The sequence below is a fragment of the Bufo gargarizans genome, chromosome 3, assembly GCF_014858855.1.
Source record: "Bufo gargarizans isolate SCDJY-AF-19 chromosome 3, ASM1485885v1, whole genome shotgun sequence".
Lineage (NCBI taxonomy): Eukaryota > Metazoa > Chordata > Amphibia > Anura > Bufonidae > Bufo > Bufo gargarizans.
In genome coordinates, this window is record NC_058082.1 from 291,554,061 (window position 1) to 291,578,104 (window position 24,044).

General features: G+C 41.9%; 1 protein-coding gene across 1 annotated transcript; it reads right to left on the bottom strand.

The window, feature by feature from the left end:
* Positions 1-2,977: 2,977 nt before the first annotated feature.
* Positions 2,978-24,024, bottom strand: PPIE (peptidylprolyl isomerase E). The gene is made up of 10 exons (XM_044284941.1): positions 23,896-24,024; positions 23,697-23,795; positions 19,191-19,234; positions 17,135-17,161; positions 15,008-15,089; positions 14,827-14,927; positions 14,220-14,343; positions 6,385-6,570; positions 4,783-4,925; positions 2,978-3,161 (listed from the first exon to the last, which is right to left on the bottom strand). Exons 1-10 carry the CDS (start codon positions 23,924-23,926, stop codon positions 3,093-3,095), a joined length of 906 nt encoding a protein of 301 aa, XP_044140876.1. The 5' UTR covers positions 23,927-24,024; the 3' UTR covers positions 2,978-3,092.
* Between the last annotated feature and the right edge of the window lie 20 nt (positions 24,025-24,044).

Consider the following 24,044-nt stretch of genomic DNA (forward strand, 5'->3'; position numbering starts at 1 on the left):
TTGTTAGTGGTCGGTTTAAAGGCGTCGCAGATTACCCAATAATTGAGCGAAACACTTGTTCATTGGTTACTAAATCATTGGTGTGGTCACCTAAATCATCATTTGTGGGCAGCAGATTGTGCCATCTCAACAGCATTCTGCTGCCGGCAAACCATGATTCTGTATGGGGACGTGCGATGGCATTAACGTTTGCTCCACTCCACACTGTGGAGATCATCGCTGCATGTAAATGCATCGGTCTCCTTCACTGACGAGCAGGCGATTGTCAGCCTTATCTGGTGGTGTAAAGGGTCCTTTAAGGTATGCACCGCATTTGAGGTAATGCACCGATTGTGGAGACTCTCTGCAGCGTGTGAGTAAAAAAAAAAATCTCATCCATTTCACGGCTATTCTCCGCTGTGGAGAACCTGTAGCATCTACGCTACATGTGGCCGGGGCTGGGTGCTTCTTTCCTTCAGAAAAGCAGCATGTGGTGCTCATTCACCATCTTGCCTTCGTCTGGAGTATGAACATGCAAGATCTTCTCAGTGAGAACAACCTTGTATTTTGAAGGAGAATTATTCTTGTCTCAGTAATGACACCTTAAAGTTCAAGTAGATCTAGGTCAGTGATGGCTAACCTTGGCACTCCAGCTGTGGTGAAACTACGACTCCCAGCATGCTCCATTTCTTTCTATAGAGTTCTAAGAGCAGCCAAGCAAGCGGGGCATCTTGGGAGTTGTAGTTTTACCACAGCTGGAGTGCTAAAGTTAGCCATCACTGATCTAGGTGCATTGTATAGAAGAAATAAATTATAAATTAGGTGGAGCCTTTGACAGTCTGTGCGCCTAAACTGAAATCTATGCCACCGCCTGGCTGGTGTAGATTTCAGTCTTCTTCAAGAAGACTAATGTAAAAGTAGATAAATGCGGTGGTACGGGCTTGCCCTGTTCCCTTTTTGAAAAGTGGCCAAGGCATACCACTTGCACAAAAAAAAAAATTGTGTAAGTGGTGTTGAAAAAGTCACAAACATGCAGTATGCAAGATAAATGATAAATTAGGGCCATCATGTGCTCCACATGGTCCTTCCCTGGGGTCAGATGTTTAGATATTTCTTTCCTCTAGTTTCACCAATAAAGAGAGCCGATTGTAAGGCCTCATTCAGACGGCCATATAGGTGCATTTTAGCGTTCATATTACAGCCGCAAACCTCAACCCAGTTGTGCCTCTAGTGAGCTGAACTTACAGAATTATAGCTCTTTATGATGCTGTTACTTTGAGTCATTAGATCTGTAGTGGAGTCAGGATTTGCAGCTGTAATGCCTCATTCACACGTCAGGGTTTTAGTCAGTGATTTAGAGCCAAAACCAGGCGCAGCTCTAAACGCAGAACAGGTGCAGATCTTTCCCTTATTATACCAATACTGGTTTTGGCACACTCACTGATAGAAACTACTGACCAAATCACTGACACGTGAATAAGGCTTAATACAAATGCTAAAATGCACCCACAATGAGGCCCAAGCAAGGCGAGAGAAGATTTTAGAATGATCATTTTAAAGGAGATCACTATTGTATCTATTCTCACTGTCCCCTTGTCATTTCAGTCTTCACAGCAGACTGCAGTCCCATACTAAAAGAGGCCTCTGATGAGGGCAGGAGTGCAGACAGGTCCATTAGACACTGGAGGTCTTTTTTACGCCCGTTTTTTTATGTCAAAATATTTGCAAGACCCCTTTTTGCAACTTTTTAAAACACCCTTTCGACAATATTTTTTGATAGTTTTTACGCCGTCCTTGCCACTTGGGAGTGGCAGGGGCCGGGACTGAAAACAGGCATAAAAGAGGAGTAAGTCAGGGGGCTGGAGTAGTCATTAATTAAGCAAATCCTTTGGCAGTGCTCATTAGTACAGCAGGTCTGGGCAGAGGTGAATACCGCACTGTACTCACCGTTTTCAGGTCTTCTCCTGCAAGCGCAGCATACTGTGCTGTGACCAGGTGGCATCGGCGTCCAGAACAGGAGAGGCGTGTTCATTTTTATTGTCTGATCTGGGGTCTGCATGAGGGTCTGATTAACAGTGGGGGTCTGAGCTGCGGTCTAAGTAACATTGAGGGTCTGTTCTGAGGTCTCTTTGGGGGCTTGATCTGAGGTCTGATTAAAAATATTTTTTTCCCTCATTTTCCTCCTCTAAAACCTAGGTGTGTCTTATGGGCAGTTGCATCTTATAGGGATAAAATACGGTACTTCAAGGGAAGCAGTGGTGCAGTTACCAGCTCTGTCCACTACACAGTAGATGGAGCTGTGTAGTTCCAGTGATGTGGTGTGTCTGACCACAATCAATACGAAAATCCTGGACAATCCCTTAAAGCTGTAATCACACACAGCACTTTAAACAAATAGTAAATAGGACCGTGCAATATTTTTATCAGTGCCACATTTTTCCACAATTGTTGCATAACAAGGAGTATTAAGTCAGCGATTTTGGAATTTGTGGCAAAAACCACACTGCAGCCATAACGTGCAAATCTAACATCTCTCTGTTGTATAAGAATAGGGTTCAGCTGACAATACCATTAACCAGGGAGTAATGAAACAAGCTTATTGCTATCTGGGATCCTGTGCATGGTTAAAGGGGTTTTCCCCCCAAAAAATTATCCTCTGGATAGGTCATCAGTATCTGACTGGTCTGGGACCCCCACTGATCAGCTGTTTGAGGAGGCACCGGTGCAAGCAGTAGCACCATGGCTTTCTCTCAGCTTAAAAAGCACAGTGCTGTACATTGTATAGTGGCTGTGCTTGGTATCGCTGTTCAGCCCAATTCACTTCAATGGATCTGAGCTGCTCCTAGGCCATGTGACCGTCACATGGCTTAGTCTAAACTGCGAGAAGGACGTGGTGCTACTACGAGCGCGATTGCCTTCACAAATAGCTGATCGTCGAGGGTCTAAATAAAATAATACCTAACTATATTACTAGAGACCCATCGATGGACACTCCAAGGCTAGAAAACAAAATATTTATTTTTAACAAATTATTTACAAAAAGTTTCTGGAGAATGTTAAGTCCACTTGTAACGTTTGTTGGTCATCGCCTTTTCAGTGCGGAAGAGGTAACGTCATTCATATTCACCACAGTCTGAGATGATTATTTTCTGTTTGGACTTTCCATCCTTGCTCCCTTGAGCCTTTTCAACAAAAAGAAAAATATATATGTATCAGACACCACAATAAATTCACCATAAACTGTATGAAAGATTGGGATTTAAAAAACAAAACATAGAAAAAGAAAACAAAATCTACATTTTCTTGGGTTAGGAACTTGTGGACAGAGTTTATGGGTGAAAAAAAGATGGGATTGCTTGGATTTTCATTCATGCATACCTACTCAGATTTTTTTTCTTTTTTACATTTAGTTTTTCTTTCAGCAAGGAGAATATTCTTCTGCATAGGGGCAGACATTAAATTGAGCTCCATTTTCAAAGTTCATCAAAATATAGACTATATAATATGACATTAGTTATCTAAAACATTACTGACGCCTAAATTAAGTTATGTTAATTTTTATTTTTTTTCATGTCTATCTACATTGAACAGAATAGAATATACTGCAGTTTTCACTTTGGCTACCAAGCCTAAGAAATGGCCACCACGTCAGTAGTCATTTCATTATCAACACATGCAGGATTATAATGACAGATAACACCTTTGTATATACATGATCCATCATTAATAATAGAAGATAGTCACAGCTTATTTACTCTCCTCTCCTTTACAGTAACCTCTGCAGAAGACACACAGCGTGTCATATACTCTGCCATAAAATCTAAAGGGGCAAATTCATGAAAAATGCATAAAAGAAAAGCTGTATTTGTTGATTAAAGCAACCAATAACAGCGCAAATCTTATTTTTCAAGAGCACTGTAAGATTTTTGTTCCGTATTGGGTTTAGACCCACGGATGAATGTCCAAGATGCTCTGTGGTGTCTGCAGATTTGTTGCATATGTTGTGGACGTGCGAAAGGTTAGGGAGATACTGGGAGTTGGTACGTCAGACAACACAGGACGTTTACAAAGTACGAATACCCTCTGACCCGAAAGTGTGTGTGTTGGGATATGTCTCTGAATTGGCCACCGGTCAGGTGCATAAAATAGCTATAGGTAGAGTGTTGTATGTTGCTAGAAAATTAATCGCCCTACATTGGATACAGACAGCGCCGCCAACTCTAGGCAAATTCTTAAGTGCGGTTGACATGATGCTGAGTTATGAACGGATGGTATACCAGAAGCGTGGATGCCCAGCGAAATTTGAAAAATTGTGGGATCCATGGCTGTCGTTTCGACGTCTGAATAGAAATGTTTAACAATGTGCCTTTTGAATTTTGCAGGTTGGGTGGGGTGGGATGGGAGGGGTTGGATTGAAATTTGATTACTACACATAGTTTGGTGTCCTTTTCGTTATTAGCCATATGGACAGTATGTCTCTATGTCATCCTTGTACGTAATATGATAAAACGTGTAGTTACACTGTAAAATGTTCAATAAAAAATGATCTGATTTAAAAAAGAGCACTGTAAGAAATGAAAGCTGTGCTGTGATTGGTTGCTATGGGCAACAAAGATAATTTTTCTTTTAGACCGTTTGATAAATCTCTGCCAGTGAGTGCCCTCCTGTCTTTTGTCTGTAACCCGTAGTGACTGCTCCAAAGCAAAAACAAAACAAAAAAAAAAAAAAAAAAAAAAAAACGACGACACCTCCCCTTTAAATACAAATAAAGAACATTTGTGAGGGCGATATGTGAATACTGACCTCCATTTGACGTACAACATCCATTCCCTCCATCACCTCGCCAAACACAACATGTTTTCCATCAAGCCAGTCTGTTTTGTCACATGTGATGTAAAACTGTGATCCATTTGTATTTGGACCTGAATTTGCCATAGACAGTAAACCTGTACAAAGACAGAATTGCTAGGGTTGAAAACTAAACATTTAATTCTAACCTTCTACAACCATAGTAGAGCACTTCTTTTAACCTATAGGTTAGCTTTCAATTTAACCAGTTGCAAGATCCGACCCAAATAAATCATGGCCCAAGAAAACTAGCTGAGACCCCTCAATATCTGTTCATGGCACAAGAATGTCCTATGTAAATTGTGGCCGTTATCCTCGACCGTATGGAATGCAAAATGCAGAGGTCTGCCCTGATGATAGATAAGTTTAAGTAGGACCTGGTACCGGAAAATGCAGGCAGCAGGAAGAGCTGAGCAGATTGTGTATAGGTCTATGGGAAGAGATTCAGTAAAACTCATAATGTATATGTTTAGACATTTTTCTATTCTTATGACTGCCCTATCACTGACAGACAGCTATCTCTGTATACACACTTAAGATGCATTTAGACTTTCAGACAAGCACCAGATTGTCGGAAAAGATGCGTTCCTCCCCGAAGTTGGCTGCTAGTTAAGTGGAGGTGTCCGCTGCATTCACCTCCACAGTATGAGAATGAGCAATCGATGCTGCTATTGCTCGTCTTCATACATAATCATTGCTCCTGGGCAGCAGATCACTGTTTAGACAGCACAACCTGCTGCCCAGGAATGGCGATTGTGGTGTGCGCCGCTCCAATCACGTCACCCTATGAATGAGCGTTTCTTTTGTGATCTACGACACCTTTAGAGAATTATTGGAAACAAACGTTCCAGATAATCGGCTCGATATTTGGGCTTTGTAAATCCATCTTTACACAGAGAATGCTATTATTACTAATAACACCTCCCCTGTGTACAACAATCAGTGAATGACAGCTATCTATGTATACACACTTACACAGAGAATGCTATGAATCACTGATTTCACCTCCCCGTGAACTGAATTCAGAAAGAGGAGAGATCTAAATATAAAATTACATGTGTTACTTAATTTTTTCCACTATACTATATATCAATCTGCTCAGCTCCTCCTGCTCTATAACATGCTGTCTGCAGACTGCACTGCATTTTGTGTTCGCAGGTCCTCAGCTGGCTGCAGTGTAGTAAATATTAAATCTGTTATCCAAGAAAAGAGGTTATGCAGCCAATCACTGGACACAGTGTACCTATGAGGGCAGTAATTGGCTGCAGTGGTCAATGTGTTGATGACGTGACTGGAAGGAAGGAAATGGTCTCGCAAGTGGTAGGCAATTCAATGGGTAAGCAATGCTAATTTTAAACCATCCACTGTCTGTGTCTCTACTTTTGCTAATCTCGGACAATACCTTTAATGTAAATATTACATACTTTACAAAAATGTCATATTACAAGTCAACACTAAGAAACTAAGTCAACTTTAGTCTGTTCTTTAATAATGTGGTAAAGTAAAAAAAAATATATAATTAAAATTGAGGCACATCTTCTGTGCCTGCTTACCCACCTGGACCAGTGTGCTTCAAAATGAAGTTCTCATCATCAAATTTCCGCCCATAGATGGATTTTCCTCCTGTGCCGTTATGATTGGTGAAGTCACCTCCCTGACACATAAACTGAGGTATAACTCTGTGAAAGCTGCTCCCCTTAAAGCCAAAGCCTTTCTCGTGTGTGCAGAGGCAGCGGAAGTTTTCTGCAAAGTAAGATACATCAGATCACTCTGGAATCTGAGACATAATTCATAAAGTCTAAACGGTCTTTCACTATAATGAATAGCCACACAATTATTTCATAGTTGAGACAGTTGAAGAGAAATCAAACCACATTAAAATGGGTTTCCAGTTTCAAATAAAGCTTAACCCTTTCACTGCCAAAGACGCACATGAAATGCACCATGACAACATGCTTACCGCGGCTAAAATATAAGGGCTAGAGCTTAGATCTTTCATCACAATAAAGCCCTGAATCTTAGCTTTCAAGTGATACAAGATGCAACACTCGTTTGAAGTTAGAGAACTGCCTCAAAACTTGTAATTCCTGGTTTTGGGCATCTGTAAGTGACAGCAAGAAGAAAGATCACTGCCATCTCTCCCACTGTACAGTTTCCAGTGGGCAGCAACTTCATGTTATAACCCCTCTTACCAATCAGTTCCTATTACTGTCATCTCTCCCCTTGGGGGGGGGGAATACAGGCACATTTCTTCATGTTATCACCTGTTTGCCATTCTGGAAGCAAATATGCCTAAATATTGGAAGGGGGGGGGGGGGTTAACCGTCTAGTTATACATCTAATCACCCCAATATCCATAATCAAGATATCGGTCGACGATAGAACTAAGTCGCATGTGTGAACTCTGCACATTATGATCTTTTATCTTTCAGAGATGTGTTGTGTGTCTCGGGTTCTGCCTGTTCTGTAACCTTTAGCCACAAATATGAATTTTCATGCGCGTTTCAATTTGATGCAAAATTGCACGAAGGCGCTCATATCTGTACGGAGGTTTAGTACCATTTTTAAACGCTTTATGATTTTTAATAAACACACAGAAATAACTCCTCAAACTCTCCAGTCAGAGTACGTTCATTCCAGGTTTCCCAGACAATAATATAGCACTACCCAAACTAATAACTGTCAAATGCTAAATGCACTCAAATGGATGGGCCAACCCACCCATTCGATCCATGACCACAGATAAATCTGTTACACAAGATCACATTGTTGTCAATTTTAGAAAGATTTTTTTTATTTTATTTTTTTATAATTCAGGGTTTTGCTAGTTAAAATGGCTAATTAACAAGTGCAATACAAAACCAGGAAAACACTGCTAATTGACAGCAGAACGTTTTCTGCTGCAACTGAATGTTGCTTAAAGGATCTAGTTCTAAAGTATTATATTTTATATATCCCATGTTAAAGATGCACGGATCCCTTTGCACAGCTGGGAACTACACGAGGTTTACAGAAAGTTTTAAGTATTTATTTATGCATAGTAACTACAATGAAAAGGGAAACAATAGTGCATACTTTCAGTACGCAAAGTCATAGAAGGAAAAGAAAGGCACAGAGTAGGGGCCCTAGAGTACAGTTAAAATGATCAACAGATGTGATAGAATCACAACAGCAATCAAGCCCTAAACTAGTAATTGTCACTCAATTGAGGTACAACCATTCTAAAATCAGCACCATGAAGGGTAAAATCTGACTGAAAATACAAAACACTGAAAAATGGATAGTAGTAAGGATAGTATTGGTGTCCTACTAGAAAACAGTACTAAACGTTGAAACAGTCGGACCCTTAAAACTTAACTTTTAATAAAGATAAAAATAAGAATCACCCTATATTCAGAAGCGAGCAGAAACCAAATGATCATGGGCAAAGATGTAGTTCAGCTACCACTATACATGTGACATCCACCGTATAGTCTGGATGACAAAATATGTAGGCAACTTCAATGAGGGCAAAAAACTAGGGCAATGGAGGGGGCATGGGTAAAAAGGCCTAGGGCAGGCATGAGGACAGGGAAATCCCACCATCAGGGATTGTCCCTGGGCTGAGGTCTAATCAGGGCCCTGTACAGGGAGGGTTTCCCAAAGTACTAGTGTCATTGCCCTAGGCCAGGCATGGACAACCTGCGTCTCTCCAGCTGTTGCAAAACTACAACTCCCATCATGCCCGGACAGTCTACAGCTATCAGCCTACAGCAGAGCATGGTGGGAGTTGTAGCTTTACAACAGCTGGAGAGCCGCAGGTTGTCTATGCCTGGCCTAGGGCAATGACACTAGTATCTTGGGAAACCCTCCCTGTACAGGGCCATGGTTAGACCTCAGCCCAGGGACAATCCCTGATGGGGGGATTTCCCTGTCCTCAAGCCTGCCCTATCTGGCCCTAGGAAGCCCTAGATGGTGATAATACCCCTGGATAGAAAATTATTAAAAAAGACTAAGAAAAAATCACTTGATCGTAATTTAGTAATAATACTCTGTGATTTGGTAATAATACCCGGACACGTTTCCCCCAAACGGGTTCCTCAGGGGGTCGATAATAGCTGGATATACTTAGGATGTAGGATAACATACTTTATCCGAGGGATGATAGCTGAATACATTCCAAAGGTGCAAATCACATACTTTATCTGAAAAATTAGACAAATATGGCAGACCTAATGAGAGCTGAATACATCATAAAAGCTGAGTGCATCACATGTTCCTCGCTGTTATGAGCGGTGGATACAACAGATAGTGTGCCCCATTCGTCACCAGACTGCCTCCTCCCAGGTGCTTGATACGGCAGTCAATCTGACCTAATTTTCTAGCTTGTTTTGGAAGCCAACTGAGGACCCCATTTTGTTTCAAATCGCTTAGGTTCTCCTCTAGCAGAGAATGTCAAATTATACATGGGCAGCACTGAATTAATGAGCTGCCTCCAATGAGAAAAGCAAGGTATCTTGGTGGCTTCCAGTTTAGAAGGATAGATTTCCTAGCATAAAACATCAGATGTCTATAAAAGATGCTGCTAAATTTAGCATTTAACCCCTTAGTGACCAAGCCTGTTTGGGCCTTTATGACCAAGCGTTTTTCTTCCTTTTTTCATGGTCTCGTTCCAAGAGCTATAACTTTTTTATTTTTTCGTCTATATAGCTTTATGAGGGCTTGTTTATTACGGGACAAGTTGTAGTTTTTAATGGCACCATTTTGGGGTACACATAACTTTCTGATTAACTTTTATTAACTCTTTCTGGGAGGGAGATGGGGGAAAATAGAAATACTGCCACTGCGTTTTTACATTATAAATTTTACGGCGTTCATTTTTCGGTACAAATAACATAATATCTTTATTCTCTGGGTCAGTACGATTACAGTGATACTAAATAATTATATTTTTTTTACGTTTTACTACTTTTTTTTTTCCAATAAAACCCCTTTTATTAACCCAAAAAATGATTTTGCATTGCCACTTCACAAGACCCATAACTTTTTTTTTTCTTTTTCTATGGAGTCGTGTGAGGGCTTGATTTTTGAGGGACAACTTGTATTTTTCATTGGTATCATTTTGGAGTAAATGGCGCTTTTTGATCGCTTGTTATTAGGTTTTTTTCGGTGGAAACGAAGAATAAATTAGAAATTCTGTCCTATTTTTTACGCCGTTCACCATAGGGGATAATTTATGTAATATTTATGTAGTCCGGGTCGTTACGGACGCGGCAATACCAAACATATGGGGGATATTTTCTTTTTGCAATTTTTTTCATTGAAAAGCGTATTTTCAATGGAAAAAAAGCATATTTTTTTTATTTTATGGAATTTTTTTTATTTAATAAATGTGTATTTTTTTTTTACATTTTTTTACTACTTAAAAGTCCCACAAGGGGACTATAATATACAGTATTTTGATTGCTTTAAAAATGTAATGCATTATCTCTATAAGGCATTACATTTCAATAGCAATGCTATTCAAACCTTGACCAGCAGGCTGCGCCAGAGAGGCACAGCCTGCTGGAGATAACTGAAGACAGGCTCGGGGCCCTGATCGGAAGCAAGGTAAGCTTCCGAACACATCAGCACCCCGCGATCTTATTTTCGGGGTGCTGATGGGAGACAGAGGGAGTCCGCTCCCTCTGTCACCACTTTACATGCAGCGGGCGCCATTGCGCCCGGCATGCAAAGGGTTAAACAGCCCGGATCGGCACTCCTGCCGGTCCGGGCTGTTAGAGCAGGGTCCCGGCTCTCATGTGAGAGCCGGGTCCGTGCTACCCGCTGCACGGGGGATCCGTGCAGCGCTTAGACCGGGCCGCCCAGCCTAAGACCCCTTAGTGACCACCGTAAAAACACGTATGGGTGGTCACTAAGGGGTTAAAAGATCATTAACAATACCCAACAGACAATTCCTGGGGGAGCATACTGCAGGAAAGCCCAACCTGGTCTTCAGAAACTCATGTACCCCAGCCAAAGAGGTAGCAATGACTAGACAGTCCCATATCATGTTCATTGGAGTACCTCTATTCTCACTACAGTGAGTACAGAAGTCACTAGTAAGTTTATGCATACACAGCAAGCCGATTGGCGTTAAATAGGTTCTATGCAGCCATTTAATTTGGCACTGATCACAGTGGAGCACCATCGACTGTCAAAGAGAGCAAGATAGCGGTAAGGGCTGCTGAAACATAGGCAGCCCATAGAAAGAAGAGACTGGTCTACATAATATGTTCTGACAGGCGGTTTATTCTACTGTTCCATATTGCAGGCTTATGGGTCCCCTTCCAAACTGATCTAGACAGAGATGTCTCAACTGAAAGTTGTGGATTAGAGAGGACTGCGACAAACTAAATTCCTGTCGCAGATCTGCCAAAGTTCTAAAATAACCATCCTTTTATAACAGATTAAGGGGCCAGAGCTCATAATCAGGTAAATGTAATAGTTCAGGGAGCTTACAGTTTCTCCAAAGAGGGATAACTGGAGACCAAACCTCAGTCCCTTCTTTCTCCCCAAATATCACAGTGTAGGAGTTCAATGCCATAACTGCAGCCATATTGGAGGTAAAGTAAGGAGTTGGATATGCTCCTGTCCTATACACAAGGTTAGCGAGTGCTTCATAGGAGCCCAATATTGCTAGGTTATTGGAGTCTGCTTGAATCCAACAAGTAGCGTAAGTTAAAGGTAAATATTCGGCAGAGCCAGACCTCCACAGATATATGGTGCCTTTACAGGGGGTTCAGACCTGAGCGTTCTGAAACGAGCGCTCTGTATGCGCGATTGTACGGGCGTTTACAATCGCGCATACAGAGACAGGCGTGCACACATTGTCGCGCGTTCCCGAATATCTATGTGCGGGAACGCGCGACAAACGCCCCAAAAAAAGCTCAAGTACTTGATTATGCGTCGGGCGTTTTACAGCGCGATCGTACGCGCTGTAAAACGCCCAGGTGAGAACCATTCCCATAGGGAAGCATTGGTTTTCATGTGTTGAGCGTTTTACCACGCGTTTGAACGCGCTGTAAAACGCTCAGGTGTGAACTTAGGGTTAAAGTATCTATTGCCAATCTAGGAACCATGTTGGGCCACAAAAATGTAGTCAGTCAATTTGTCAACTTCCCCCAGTTAACCTGCAATCCAGAGTAAGCACCATAGTCAACCACATCAAGCCCCAAGTAAACTAGCATGTCATCTGTGTACAGTGATTTTTCATTGATGCCCGCAATATCAGATTTGCAGCTAATTTCTGTGCTTTGTAATGCGTTTTTAAGCCACAAGACAAGTAGAGGTGAAAGAAGGTTTTTATGTGCAGCCAAAAACTGCTGGGTGTATAGGAATTAGTTAAATTTATATCGTGGCTCACCCGTATCTGCTAATATGGTAAAGGTGCACTGTTTTTGGATGAATCACCTGTTCATCCGATATAGGCAACAAATGATAAAATGTATATAAAAACAGGCACTCACCAGCTGGTATGTCTATAGTAGATAGTTTATAATAGCTAAAAATCACATATAAAACATATACCATAAAATGTTAGTAAACAATGTACACTGAGGTCAGAAGTCTGAGTATATATAACTGTCACGTTTAACTATATAGCTGGATAGCAATAGATTACATAGAAATCAAACTGTGCATAAATTAGTGATAAACATATACGATGTGATATCCTGTGAATAATAAGTATCCTAAGAAAGAATATATATAAATGTTCTGAGAAGAAAATAAGATTCTCCTGTAAAAAAATCCTCCTGTAAAGAATTTGTGAAGAAAAAACTTGTGATGAAAACTTGTGAAGAAAACTTGCAGAGATTTGATATCTTCTTATGAGGTATTATATAGTATAACGTTGATACAGCAGTGAGTTTACTTTTCTTGCATGGAAACTGTGTCCAATGACGCTGCTATAACAATACAAATCCTCCGGTTGCACCAGCGTGCAGAGTCCACACTCTCAACGCAATAAGGTTTGTGTTAGTTTATAAAAGGGAATCGGGTTTAGTAAATGGGGCGTCCTCCTATTCATCCACCCTCTTACCTTGCCTTCAGAGTGTCTCTCGTTTGTAAAGTTGCCGTTCCAATACTTGGCCACTGAGGAAGAGGAAGAGGGAGACCCCTCGAAACGCGTCTGACTGGTCCTGAGAGCGACAAACTACCCACCTGAACCCGAGCTAAGATCCACTGATTATCGGACGCTAGCAAAACAGAAGCTAGCCCAAGCTATCGCGAGACTACGCGACTCCAGCTGAGTGCTTCCTGGAAGGTGAGACGCAACCATACCACGTGGAACGCCGAGACCAGAGAGCACCAAGCAGCACATACAAAGTATCGGATCTTATACTAAGTGATACAAAGGACTTAGCAAGTATTGGAACGGCAACTTTACAAACGAGAGACACTCTGAAGGCAAGGTAAGAGGGTGGATGAATAGGGGGACGCCCCATTTACTAAACCCGATTCCCTTTTATAAACTAACACAAACCTTATTGCGTTGAGAGTGTGGACTCTGCACGCTGGTGCAACCGGAGGATTTGTATTGTTATAGCAGCGTCATTGGACACAGTTTCCATGCAAGAAAAGTAAACTCACTGCTGTATCAACGTTATACTATATAATACCTCATAAGAAGATATCAAATCTCTGCAAGTTTTCTTCACAAGTTTTTTCTTCACAAATTCTTTACAGGAGGATTTTTTTACAGAAGAATCTTATTTGCTTCTCAGAACATTTATATATATTCTTTCTTAGGATACTTATTATTCACAGGATATCACATTGTATATGTTTATCACTTATTTATGCACAGTTTGATTTCTATGTAATCTATTGCTATCCAGCTATATAGTTAAACGTGACAGTTATATATACTCAGACTTCTGACCTCAGTGTACATTGTTTACTAACATTTTATGGTATATATTTTATGGTATATGTTTTATATGTGATTTTTAGCTATTGTAAACTATCTACTATAGACATACCAGCTGGTGAGTGCCTGTTTTTATATACATTTTATCATTGGGTGTATAGGAACCCTTAAGGACACAATCCAATACAACAGGGATGCCCACCAGCTGTTGCAAAACTACAACTCTCAGCATGCTTGGACAGCCTACAGCTATCTGCTTACAGCAGGGGCATGATGGGAGCTGTAGTTTTATAACAGCTGTAGGGCCTCAGGTTGGGCATCCCTGCAATATAACACCAGGTTTTCATAAAATAACCTGTAATTGGCAGCTTGCAAAGATAACCATTTGCCTTCTCAAAAAGGTTAATTCATTTTCTCTTGCCAAAGATGCTGTATTCTCTGATCTAGAACCCTTATTATTTACATCCAATATAGTGTGACATCAGATTTAGCTACTCACCTACTGTCATGGGAACAACATCTGCTCGTAGCAAAAAGCGAATACGGCCAGCGGGCTTGTTCCCAATCTTGATATCCATGTACACCTGGGGGTTAGCTCGCACTTTTTTAGCAGGTGGTTCTCCCTAAATGAGTAAAATAGAGACAAATGCATATGACAAGACTAATGGTAAATAAATTCACAAGCATGCATGTTCTGTTAAACTCAATCTACTTAAATTTTTTTACCACAGGGTGAAAATAACACATTAGGTTCCTAATATAACTGATCTCTCTATTTTTCCACAGGCCTCATGCACATGACTGTGTCCATATTTCAAGACCGATTCGCAAAATATGTATAGCTTCAGTGTGCAATCCAAATTTTTCACACTCCCATCAATAGAAAGGGCTGTTCTCATCCACAAATATGGATAAGAATAGGACCTGTTCTATAATTTGCAGAATTGCCACGTGGATCTGCAAAAAATAAAAAAATACTGATGTGTGCATGGCCCCACAGAAACGAATGGGTCAGTGTGCTAGCCGCAAACAATGTGGATTACACACAGATGAAAAATAAAGTCATGTGCATGAGACCACAGAGATATGAATGCTAGACGACTTACCTCTTGGGCTGCAGGCTTAGGAGCCGCTGTTCCTTCAGCCTGTTCAGTCTCCTCCAGTGTTTTACCAGAAAACTTTTTGAGCCAGTCGTCATCAGACCAAACTATAGTTAAACAATAAAGATTAGATTATGGAAATTAAGCACAGAGCATCTGTAAAATGATAGACATTAGTGGATCCCACCTGCCTTTGAAGAGCCTTCCTTTAGTCTCATAGGCTTTGCAAGATTTACACGTATTGTCCTACCAAAAAGTTCTGATTCATTCTAGAGGTTAGAGATGAAGCAGCAGTTATCAATTTGAAGGTGAAATAGTAAGAAAATAAACTGCACGATGAACAAGATTAAAAATTCATTTATATTATACCAGTCATGTCTACAACCTATCCACACTACCCTCTTTCAGAAATCACTGTTCATAGGAACATACTGAATCATATGAACATCTTTACAGACAAGCAACTTGCTAGTGATTTATATTTCACAACCTAATGGGATTTATGAGTGATTTTAAAAAGAACCTGTCAGCTGCAATATGCTGCTCTCACTGAGGGTAACATAGCATAGTGACAGACCTGCTGATATCATCGATCTGTCACTTTTATGATGGCAATTAGTACTTTTAGAGTACTGACCAACCGAACCACACAGTGCGTGCCAGCGCTGAGAGGGAGATGAGTCTCACTGTGTCAAGCCAGCCGTGCCTCCGGATAAGGAGTGACAGGTAAAGACACTGCTTACTCATTGTCCGGAAGCGCGGGGACAGCAAGCCTAATCGGACTCATCTTCCTCACAAATTGATGTGCACTGTGGCGGGTCAATCACTACACTATGCCGCCCTTAATAAGCTGACAGATTCCCTTTAAATGTCTCAACCTGAAAAAAATTTGTTCAGAAATCTTTATTAACCCTTGTTAATGTTTTAGTTACTCACTGGAAAATGTCTCAGTGCAGCCTCACCCTTATGACTAGAAGGTTTCAATAATGAAATCAATCTCACTGCACACAGCACCATCTACAGGCTATAGGGGAATATGGCACTACAAACCACCACACTAATTTTAGTACAATGGGGAGAATTAATTAAAACTGTCTAACATTCACAATAGTCAGGGTCCCAAGGTCTCTGGATATATGGAGTTGTGTGTGGTCAAGTATGTGCCCTGCCAGTCCATTCATTCACCCTATATGGGCCTGTCACAGGTAGCCGAGTACAGGGCTATCATATTTATCTCCGGCAAAATATTGAAATTGACATTGCTATGGAAAAATTCCTAAACACCTTCAATTATTTTTAATGCTCATTTTGTCTAGGGGACAATCAGTATGTGAATTAAAATGACCCAGTCATATTTGTATACACAATACATGGGTTGCTTCAGATCTGCCTGTGAGTCATTACAGGGGTTGTCCCATTACAACAAATTATCCCTTATCTATAGGATAGAGGATGAGAGAGTCACAAGAACGGAGGCCTGTGCTCTGTTACTTGAATAGAGCAGTGGTCACACATGTGCGCTACTGTAAGCGGCTGCTAGAGATGGACGAGCACTGGTACTCTGCTATATCTGGCAGTACCACAAAGATGAATGGCGCACCAGACATGCGAGTGTCTGCCTTTCTTTTCAAATAGGCAGCACTGGACCCCTATTCTTGTGAGTGTCTCCAGCAAATAGATCCCCACTAAGCAGATACTTATCCCCTTCCAGTGGATAGGAGATAAGCTGTCATAATGGGACAACCCCTTTAAAGTTAGTGAACCAGCAAGCAAGAGACAGAAAAGACGACATTTCTGTGACATCTTTAACTGTCTCTGTGTCTAATGACTCCAAGGAACAGAGCTTGTGCAGACACAGCTGATGTGTAAAGACGCAGGCTGTTGTGGCGGGTTAAAGGCTATGTACACCTTTGGAGGCAATTTTTTTTTAATTAGTGCATTGTACTCATTATGAGCTAAAAATATTTTTTTTCAATTTATAAAAAATATGGAGTCATTTTCTCTGTACAGAGCAGAGAAGCTCTACTAGCAGGATCTGAATGTTCTCTCTGTTCTGTCAGGCAGCTAGCTGACGGGCTCCTTATCTCTGCTCTCAGACCTTATTGTTTACTCAGGCAATCTCTATTATACATTTTACAGTATGTACAAAGTCTGTTTCTCATTGATTTTGTTATATTTTTCAACATCTCAAGCATCATTGTGAACAAAAATAGGAGAAAATATGGCTGGAAATTCTCTATACCCGCCACACACATAATCAGGCCCCAGTTCCAAGACCAGATATATATTACAAAGTATGAGAAGCAGCCCATACCATGTTATCAATAGCTGCAGCCGCATCCTGAAAAATATAAAAATTATTGGTTACCATATAATTACATACAGCACTGCAAACAAATGCAGATAAAATTATTTAGCAAAGGCCCTGTTGTACACACTAAGCATATCCATAGGGCTCCATTCATACAATAGAGGCCAAAGAATGTATGTGTGCCCCCCCGTTGGCTGGTATACTGCAAAAAAAAAAGTATGGAATAGTATAGTTGGTGTGTCAGTGTAGAAGATATAAAGAAACGTATAGTGTTTTACGAGAATCTGTGGGTGAAATATACTAATGTATGCCTATACAGTGAGCCTTCCATCAGAGGCATACAGTCATGTGAAAAAATTAGGACACCCTTTGAAAGCATGTGGTTTTTTGTAACATTTTTAATAAAAGGTTATTTCATCTCCGTTTCAACAATACAGAGAGATTAAAGTAATCCAACTAAACAAAGAAAACTGAAGAAAAGTCTTTTCAAGATCTTCTGTAAATGTCATTCTACAAAAATGCCTATTCTAACTGAGGAAAAAGATAGGACACCCTCACATGTATTCCCTCTTAAATTGGCTCAGATCTCACACAGGTATATCACACCAGGTGCACATAATTAGTAGATCGTTACTCTGCATGTTGAATGAGGCTTGCCCTATTTAAACCTCAGACATTTAGTTTGGTGTGCTCCTGACTGTTGAAGTGAGAGTGAGCACCATGGTGAGAGCAAAAGAGCTGTCAGAGGACTTCAGAAAAAAGATTGTAGCAGCCTATGAGTCTGGGAAGGGATTTAAAAAGATCTCAAAAGATTTTGAAATCAGCCATTCCACTGTCCGGAAGATAGTCTACAAGTGGAGGGCTTTCAAAACAACTGCCAACATGCCCAGGACTGGTCGCCCCAGCAAGTTCACCCCAAGAGCAGACCGCAAGATGCTAAAAGAGGTCTCCAAAAACCCTAAAGTGTCATCTCGAGAACTACAGCAGGCTCTGGCTACTGTTGATGTAGAAGTACATGCCTCTACAATCAGAAAGAGACTGTACAAGTTTAACTTGCATGGGAGGTGTGCAAGGAGGAAACCTTTGCTTTCCAAGAGAAACATCGAGGCCAGACTGACATTTGCCAGAGATAAAGTTGACAAAGACCAGGACTTCTGGAATAATGTTCTTTGGACAGATGAGTCCAAAATTGAATTATTTGGACACAACAGCAGAGGACATGTTTGGCGTAAACCAAACACAGCATTCCAAGAAAAGAACCTCATACCAACTGTGAAGCATGGAGGTGGAAGTGTCATGGTTTGGGGCTGCTTTGCTGCAGCAGGACCTGGTCAGCTCACCATCATAGAATCCACGATGAATTCTACTGTGTATCAGAAGGTGCTTGAAGAACATGTGAGACCATCAGTTAGAAAATTAAAGCTGAAGCGGAACTGGACCATGCAACATGACAATGACCCAAAACATACTAGTAAATCAACCAAAGATTGGCTGAAAAAGAAGAAATGGAGAGTCCTGGAATGGCCAAGTCAAAGTCCGGATTTGAATCCCATTGAGATGCTGTGGGGTGACTTGAAAAGGGCTGTACGTGCAAGAAACCCCTCAAACATCTCACAGCTGAAAAAGTTCTGCATTGAGGAGTGGGGTAAAATTTCCTCAGACCGATGTCGAAGACTGGTAGATGGCTACAAGAACCGTCTCACTGCAGTTATTTCAGCCAAAGGAGGTAACACTCGCTATTAGGGGCAAGGGTGTCCTATCTTTTTCCTCAGTTAGAATAGGCATTTTTGTAGAATGACATTTACAGAAGATCTTAAAAAGACTTTTCTTCAGTTTTCTTTGTTTAGTTGGATTACTTTAATCTCTCTGTATTGTTGAAACGGAGATGAAATAACCTTTTATTAAAAATGTTACAAAAAACCACATGCTTTCAAAGGGTGTCCTAATTTTTTCACATGACTGTATATTGAGAGCTTTCACCAACGCATATGTCAGAGGGCTACAGTGTGATGTGAACAGACCCCAAGAATAGTAGCAGGAAAGTAATGGTTCAACTAACCTCTGGGAGCTCAAATTCAACAAAAGCAAATCCTCTGTGTTTCTCTGAAAATAAAACACAACAAAATCAATTAAGGTAGAAAATTGCTCTGACCCAAGGAGTTCTCACAGTGAAAAAAACGAAGCAAAACGGATGTCCTCTGAAGGTTAAAGGGGATATTTGAGATAATTAAAATTAAAAAAAAGTCTCCAAAGCCAGGATGTGTGTTAAAATCATAAAATAACCTGTTTTCACCCACTGCCACATCCTGCACTGCCCCTCTGCTCTGTGTTTACTTGACGGCAACATAGCCATATTCCCCATGTGGCCAGAGAATAATGCAAGATGTGTGTCTCTGTAGGGTGACTTTGGGGAACTATTTCATTACCATGATCAAACCCTTTAAAGCACTGCTGTACATAAGATCTACTTGAAAATATAAAATGTTATTTCAAAAGAGGTTTAGTGAAATGTTCTCATTAACCCTATCAATCAAAGAATATTACATTTAGATTGTGGTATTATAGCAACACCAAGAATCTTAGATTTCACAAATAATACCATGATCCTGATTCTAGGAGCTGTATTTGGGGTGCAAGACTTGTTTGTAATCTCAAGGATGGAAGGAAGGAAGCTTCAAGTGACATCAAGAAGAAAGATTACAGCCTGTTAGGCTACTTTCACACTAGCGTTCGGGCGGATCCGTTCTGAACGGATCCGCTCATAATAATGCAGACGGAGGCTCCGTTCAGAACGGATCCGTCTGCATTATTTTTAGCATAGAACAGCTAAGTGTGAAAATAGCCTAGTACGGATCCGTCCAGACTTTCAATGTAAAGTCAATGGGGGACGGATCCGCTTGAAGATTGAGCCACATTGTGGCATCTTCAAACAGATCCGTCCCCATTGACTTACATTGAAAGTCTGGACGGATCCGCACGGATCCGCACGCCTCCGAACGGCCAGGCGGACACCCGAACGCTGCGAGCAGCGTTCAGCTGTCCGCCTGTCCGTGCGGAGGCGAGCGGAGCGGAGGCTGAACGCCGCCAGACTGATGCAGTCTGAGCGGATCCGCCTCCATTCAGACTGCATCAGGGCTGGACGGCTGCGTTCGGGTCCGCTCGTGAGCTCCTTCAAACGGAGCTCACGAGCGGACCAGCGAACGCTAGTGTGAAAGCAGCCTAAGTAAGGTCTCTTCCCATACAGTGTCCATGGAAGGTGAGGATACAGGAACACACCCTTTACCAAACAAGGAAGACCTGTGCTCTCCTGATTGTCATATTTGGGGGTTGGGCATTTATATCTACTAAGGGAGAAAGAAGCTGAGCAGTTACTCGTCACTTAATGTGCCTAATTAGGGCACTGCTTGCCTCTGATTCAGTTATCACAGATATTTCATTCTGGTGTATATGTGCATGCATGAACTCTGCACATCTGAGTTTTGTGGGTGTGAGGGTATAATGTGCATTGTCTTTGTCAAAAGGGAGAAAACGTTCCAGGCAGCAAAAAGGTTAAAGGAGTTTTCTCATCTCAGACAATGGGGGCATATCGCTAGGATATGTCCCCATTGTCTTATAGGTGCGGGTCCCACCGCTGGTCCCTGAAAGTGAAGGAGAGCACACTGCACATGCGCAGCCGCCCACCATTCATTTCTGTGGGGCCACCGAAAATAGCCGAGCGCTCGGCTATTGCCGTCTGCCCCATAGAAATGAATGGGAGCATGGGCCGCGCATGTGCGGCACGCTCCCATTCACTTCTATGGGAGAGGCAGGGATTAGCGCTTGGTGGTGGATGGACCCCGGGAAATCTGGGGTCCTCCAACCACAGAGCTTCCCGCTCTGTTCTTGATATAGGTGCGGGTCCCAGCGGTGGGACCCGCACCTATCAGACAATGCGGGCATATCCTAGCGATATGGCCCTATTGTCTAAGATGGGAATACCCCTTTAAAAGGCTATGTACACCTTTGGGGGTATTTTTTTAAATTATTGAATCGTACTTATTTTGCGCTAAAAATCATTTTTTTCAATTCATCTTTATTAAAAACATGGAATCCTTTTTTGTGTACATAGCCGAGATGCTGTAGTAGCTGCTTGTGGATTTTCAGTATTTTCTGTAATCTGACGAGCTGATGGGCTCCTCATCTCTGCTCTCAGACCTTATAAAAACCCATTCAAAGCTCAGTTCCTATCTTACTGATAAGAATGTGGCTTATATAAGTGTGTATGACCCCTTAGTAGTTTAGAGATAAGTTATTAGATGACTGGCACAAAGTAAAAGTAGGATGCACACAGCTAGACTGTTAACCCTTTGTGACAGAATGGCCCAATATTTTTATTAAAGACCAATGGAAAATAGGATTTTTAGCCAAAAATGAGTAAAATGCAGTCATGAACAAAAATTACCTCCAAAAGGTGTACATAGCCATTAATGGCTCTGTCCATATGCCCTATAAGGCCTCTTTCATGCAGTCCGTATATTGCTGAACAGGCATTCTCAAACTGCGGCCCTCCAGCTGTTGTAAAACTACAACTCCCACAATGCCCTGCTGTAGGCTGATACCTGTAGGATGTTCGGGCATGCTGGGAGTTGTAGTTTTGCAACAGCTGGAGGGACGCAATTTGAGGATGCCTGCTTTAGAATTTGTAAAAGTGCCCAAGGCTCTATGCAGGTGCCTCAGCAAACAGACAGACCTGTCTGATCCTGCAATAATCAAAGTGGCTGTCCAAGTGGACAAACTCTTCTATTAGGGCTCATGCACACGACCGTTGTTATTTTGCAGTCCGTTTTTCACGGATCCGTTGTTCTGTATCTGAGGTTTTATTTTCTCTGATTTAAGTCCTCTTCCGTTCAGTTATTGCACAAAACATATCCGTGTGTTTTCCATATTTTATCATTTTTTTTGCGGATCGGAAACAGTAACTTATTAATCACCAAACACACAAGCAATTTGGGCTGGGCATAGAATTTCTACAGTACGGACCCACGAAATACGGATGTGTTCCGTGTGCGTTCCATATTTTTTGCGGACCCATTGACTTGAATGGGGCCTTGGACCGTGATTTACGGACAATAATAGGACAAGCACTACTTTTTTGAGGAACGGAGACGGAATGAACACAGAGTACCTTCCGTTGTTTTTGTGGACCCATTGAAGTGAATGGTTCCACATACGGTCCACAAAAAAAAACACGGAAGGGAGGCAGAAAGAAAATACATTCGTGTGCACGAGCCCTAAGGGAAATGTATTACCCGGAAGCCATTCTTTCCACTGGTTTCAACAAGTAAAGGTTATGTTCTGTATAATGAAAGCTTCACTGATTACTTCCAGTAGGGAAATCTCCCCTTGGTCATTTGATCTACACACAGGTGCAGGACTGTGTACAGTCAAGGAGCTGTTACTGAGAGGGCATGCCAATTTTTTAATCTGAGTTTTGCATCCGCAAGGGTCTGAGTTCAGGACATGTCTGTTTTTTTTGTTTTTTTTTTACCTTGGTCAAACCGTTTAAATCTTAGTATTCATTTTTCTATGCAATGAATCTGAGAAAAAAAAAGGGGCAGACACAGATGGCATCCAGGTGCTGTCCATGTTTTCCACTGACCCACTGAGTAGAATGGGTGCATTCTGACAAAACAGACTAACGTCTACAGGGAAAAAAAAAAAAGACATCTGAATACATACACAGAATGTAATGTACTGTAAATCACTGACTGACATATCCCCGCTATACATTTCCCTTCTGCTTACAACAAAAGTACCGGAAGTGTTGGACTCCGCACACAGCTGACCTGAATGGAAGCCATTGACTACAATAGGTTTCTTTAGGGAGTATGAAATTTAAGAAGACAAAAACTGCCTGTGCTGTTCATAGAGCACCCTGCGCTGATGAATGGCTGGAAAAGTCTAAGGCATAATGGTACGCCACAGACTTTTTCCAGGGTGCGGATTCCCACAGAGAGGGCTCTGAATGCCGCCTCTGGCACCCGTGCCATAGGTTCGCCACCACTGCCCTAAACAGTGCTGCTGAAGCAGACGTGAGCTAAGGCCTAAATGCTGCGGCTTCTCTGCAGTACTGTTGCATGCCTCCATAGCATTTACAGTAGATGGCATTTGAAAAATCTCATCCAAGTGAACTTAGTTTTGCGGATAACTGGTGCAGATTAAAGGGGCCTTGCCACACGGGAACATGCTCTAAATGATTTCAACCTAAGCCCCTGTGGGGGTCACATGACCAGAGGAGATTGTAATCCACTTTTCATACTGTAGAGAGCTGCTCCCCTATCAGCCCACCAGATAGGGTGGGTGGGTGCGTTTATTGTGGGGTGGGGTGGTGCTCCCATTCTTGACACAGATGTGGGACCCACATCTCAGACAGTTACAGATCATCATATGGATATGCCATAAATATCTGTAATACGAATGGCACTTCAATTACATCAAGCAGATGGCAGGCTGGCTAAACCTATCAGGGTGAAACCAAGGGGACACACTGCACGGAAGCAGGGACTGGTACTGAAGGGGCGCCCACCGGTTTCATAGTCCAGCGGTATCTGAATGTCTGTGATGTCTCCAAACGGGATGAACGCCGCGTGCAGGATCTTCTCATCCACCTCCTCGGCCAGGCCGCCTGTAACACAGAGAGAACCGTCAGCGGAGCCCCCACTATACAGAATGCCGCTATGCGCTGAATCTAGTGCCGTATTTTAGTAACTTTTACCGACACTAACCCACGTACAGCACCCGCTTGGTGGCCGCCATGTTGCATTGAATCTCATTACCCTTTACCCTTTCGCGTCATCAGCGTGCGCACGCACGACGTCAGGTTAGCACTACAGGGAAAAGTGCGACTTGCGTGGTGTCTCCAAACAGGAGGAGT

Excerpts from the sequence above, each read along its gene's own strand:
- PPIE (XM_044284941.1), bottom strand. The coding sequence starts at position 23,926 with ATGGCGGCCACCAAGCGGGTGCTGTACGTGG. Across the intron at positions 4,926-6,384 it reads TTTGAAGCACACTGGTCCAG|GTTTACTGTCTATGGCAAAT; the intron begins GTGGGTAAGCAG and ends GTCTTTGTACAG. Across the intron at positions 3,162-4,782 it reads ATGTTGTACGTCAAATGGAG|GCTCAAGGGAGCAAGGATGG; the intron begins GTCAGTATTCAC and ends TTTGTTGAAAAG.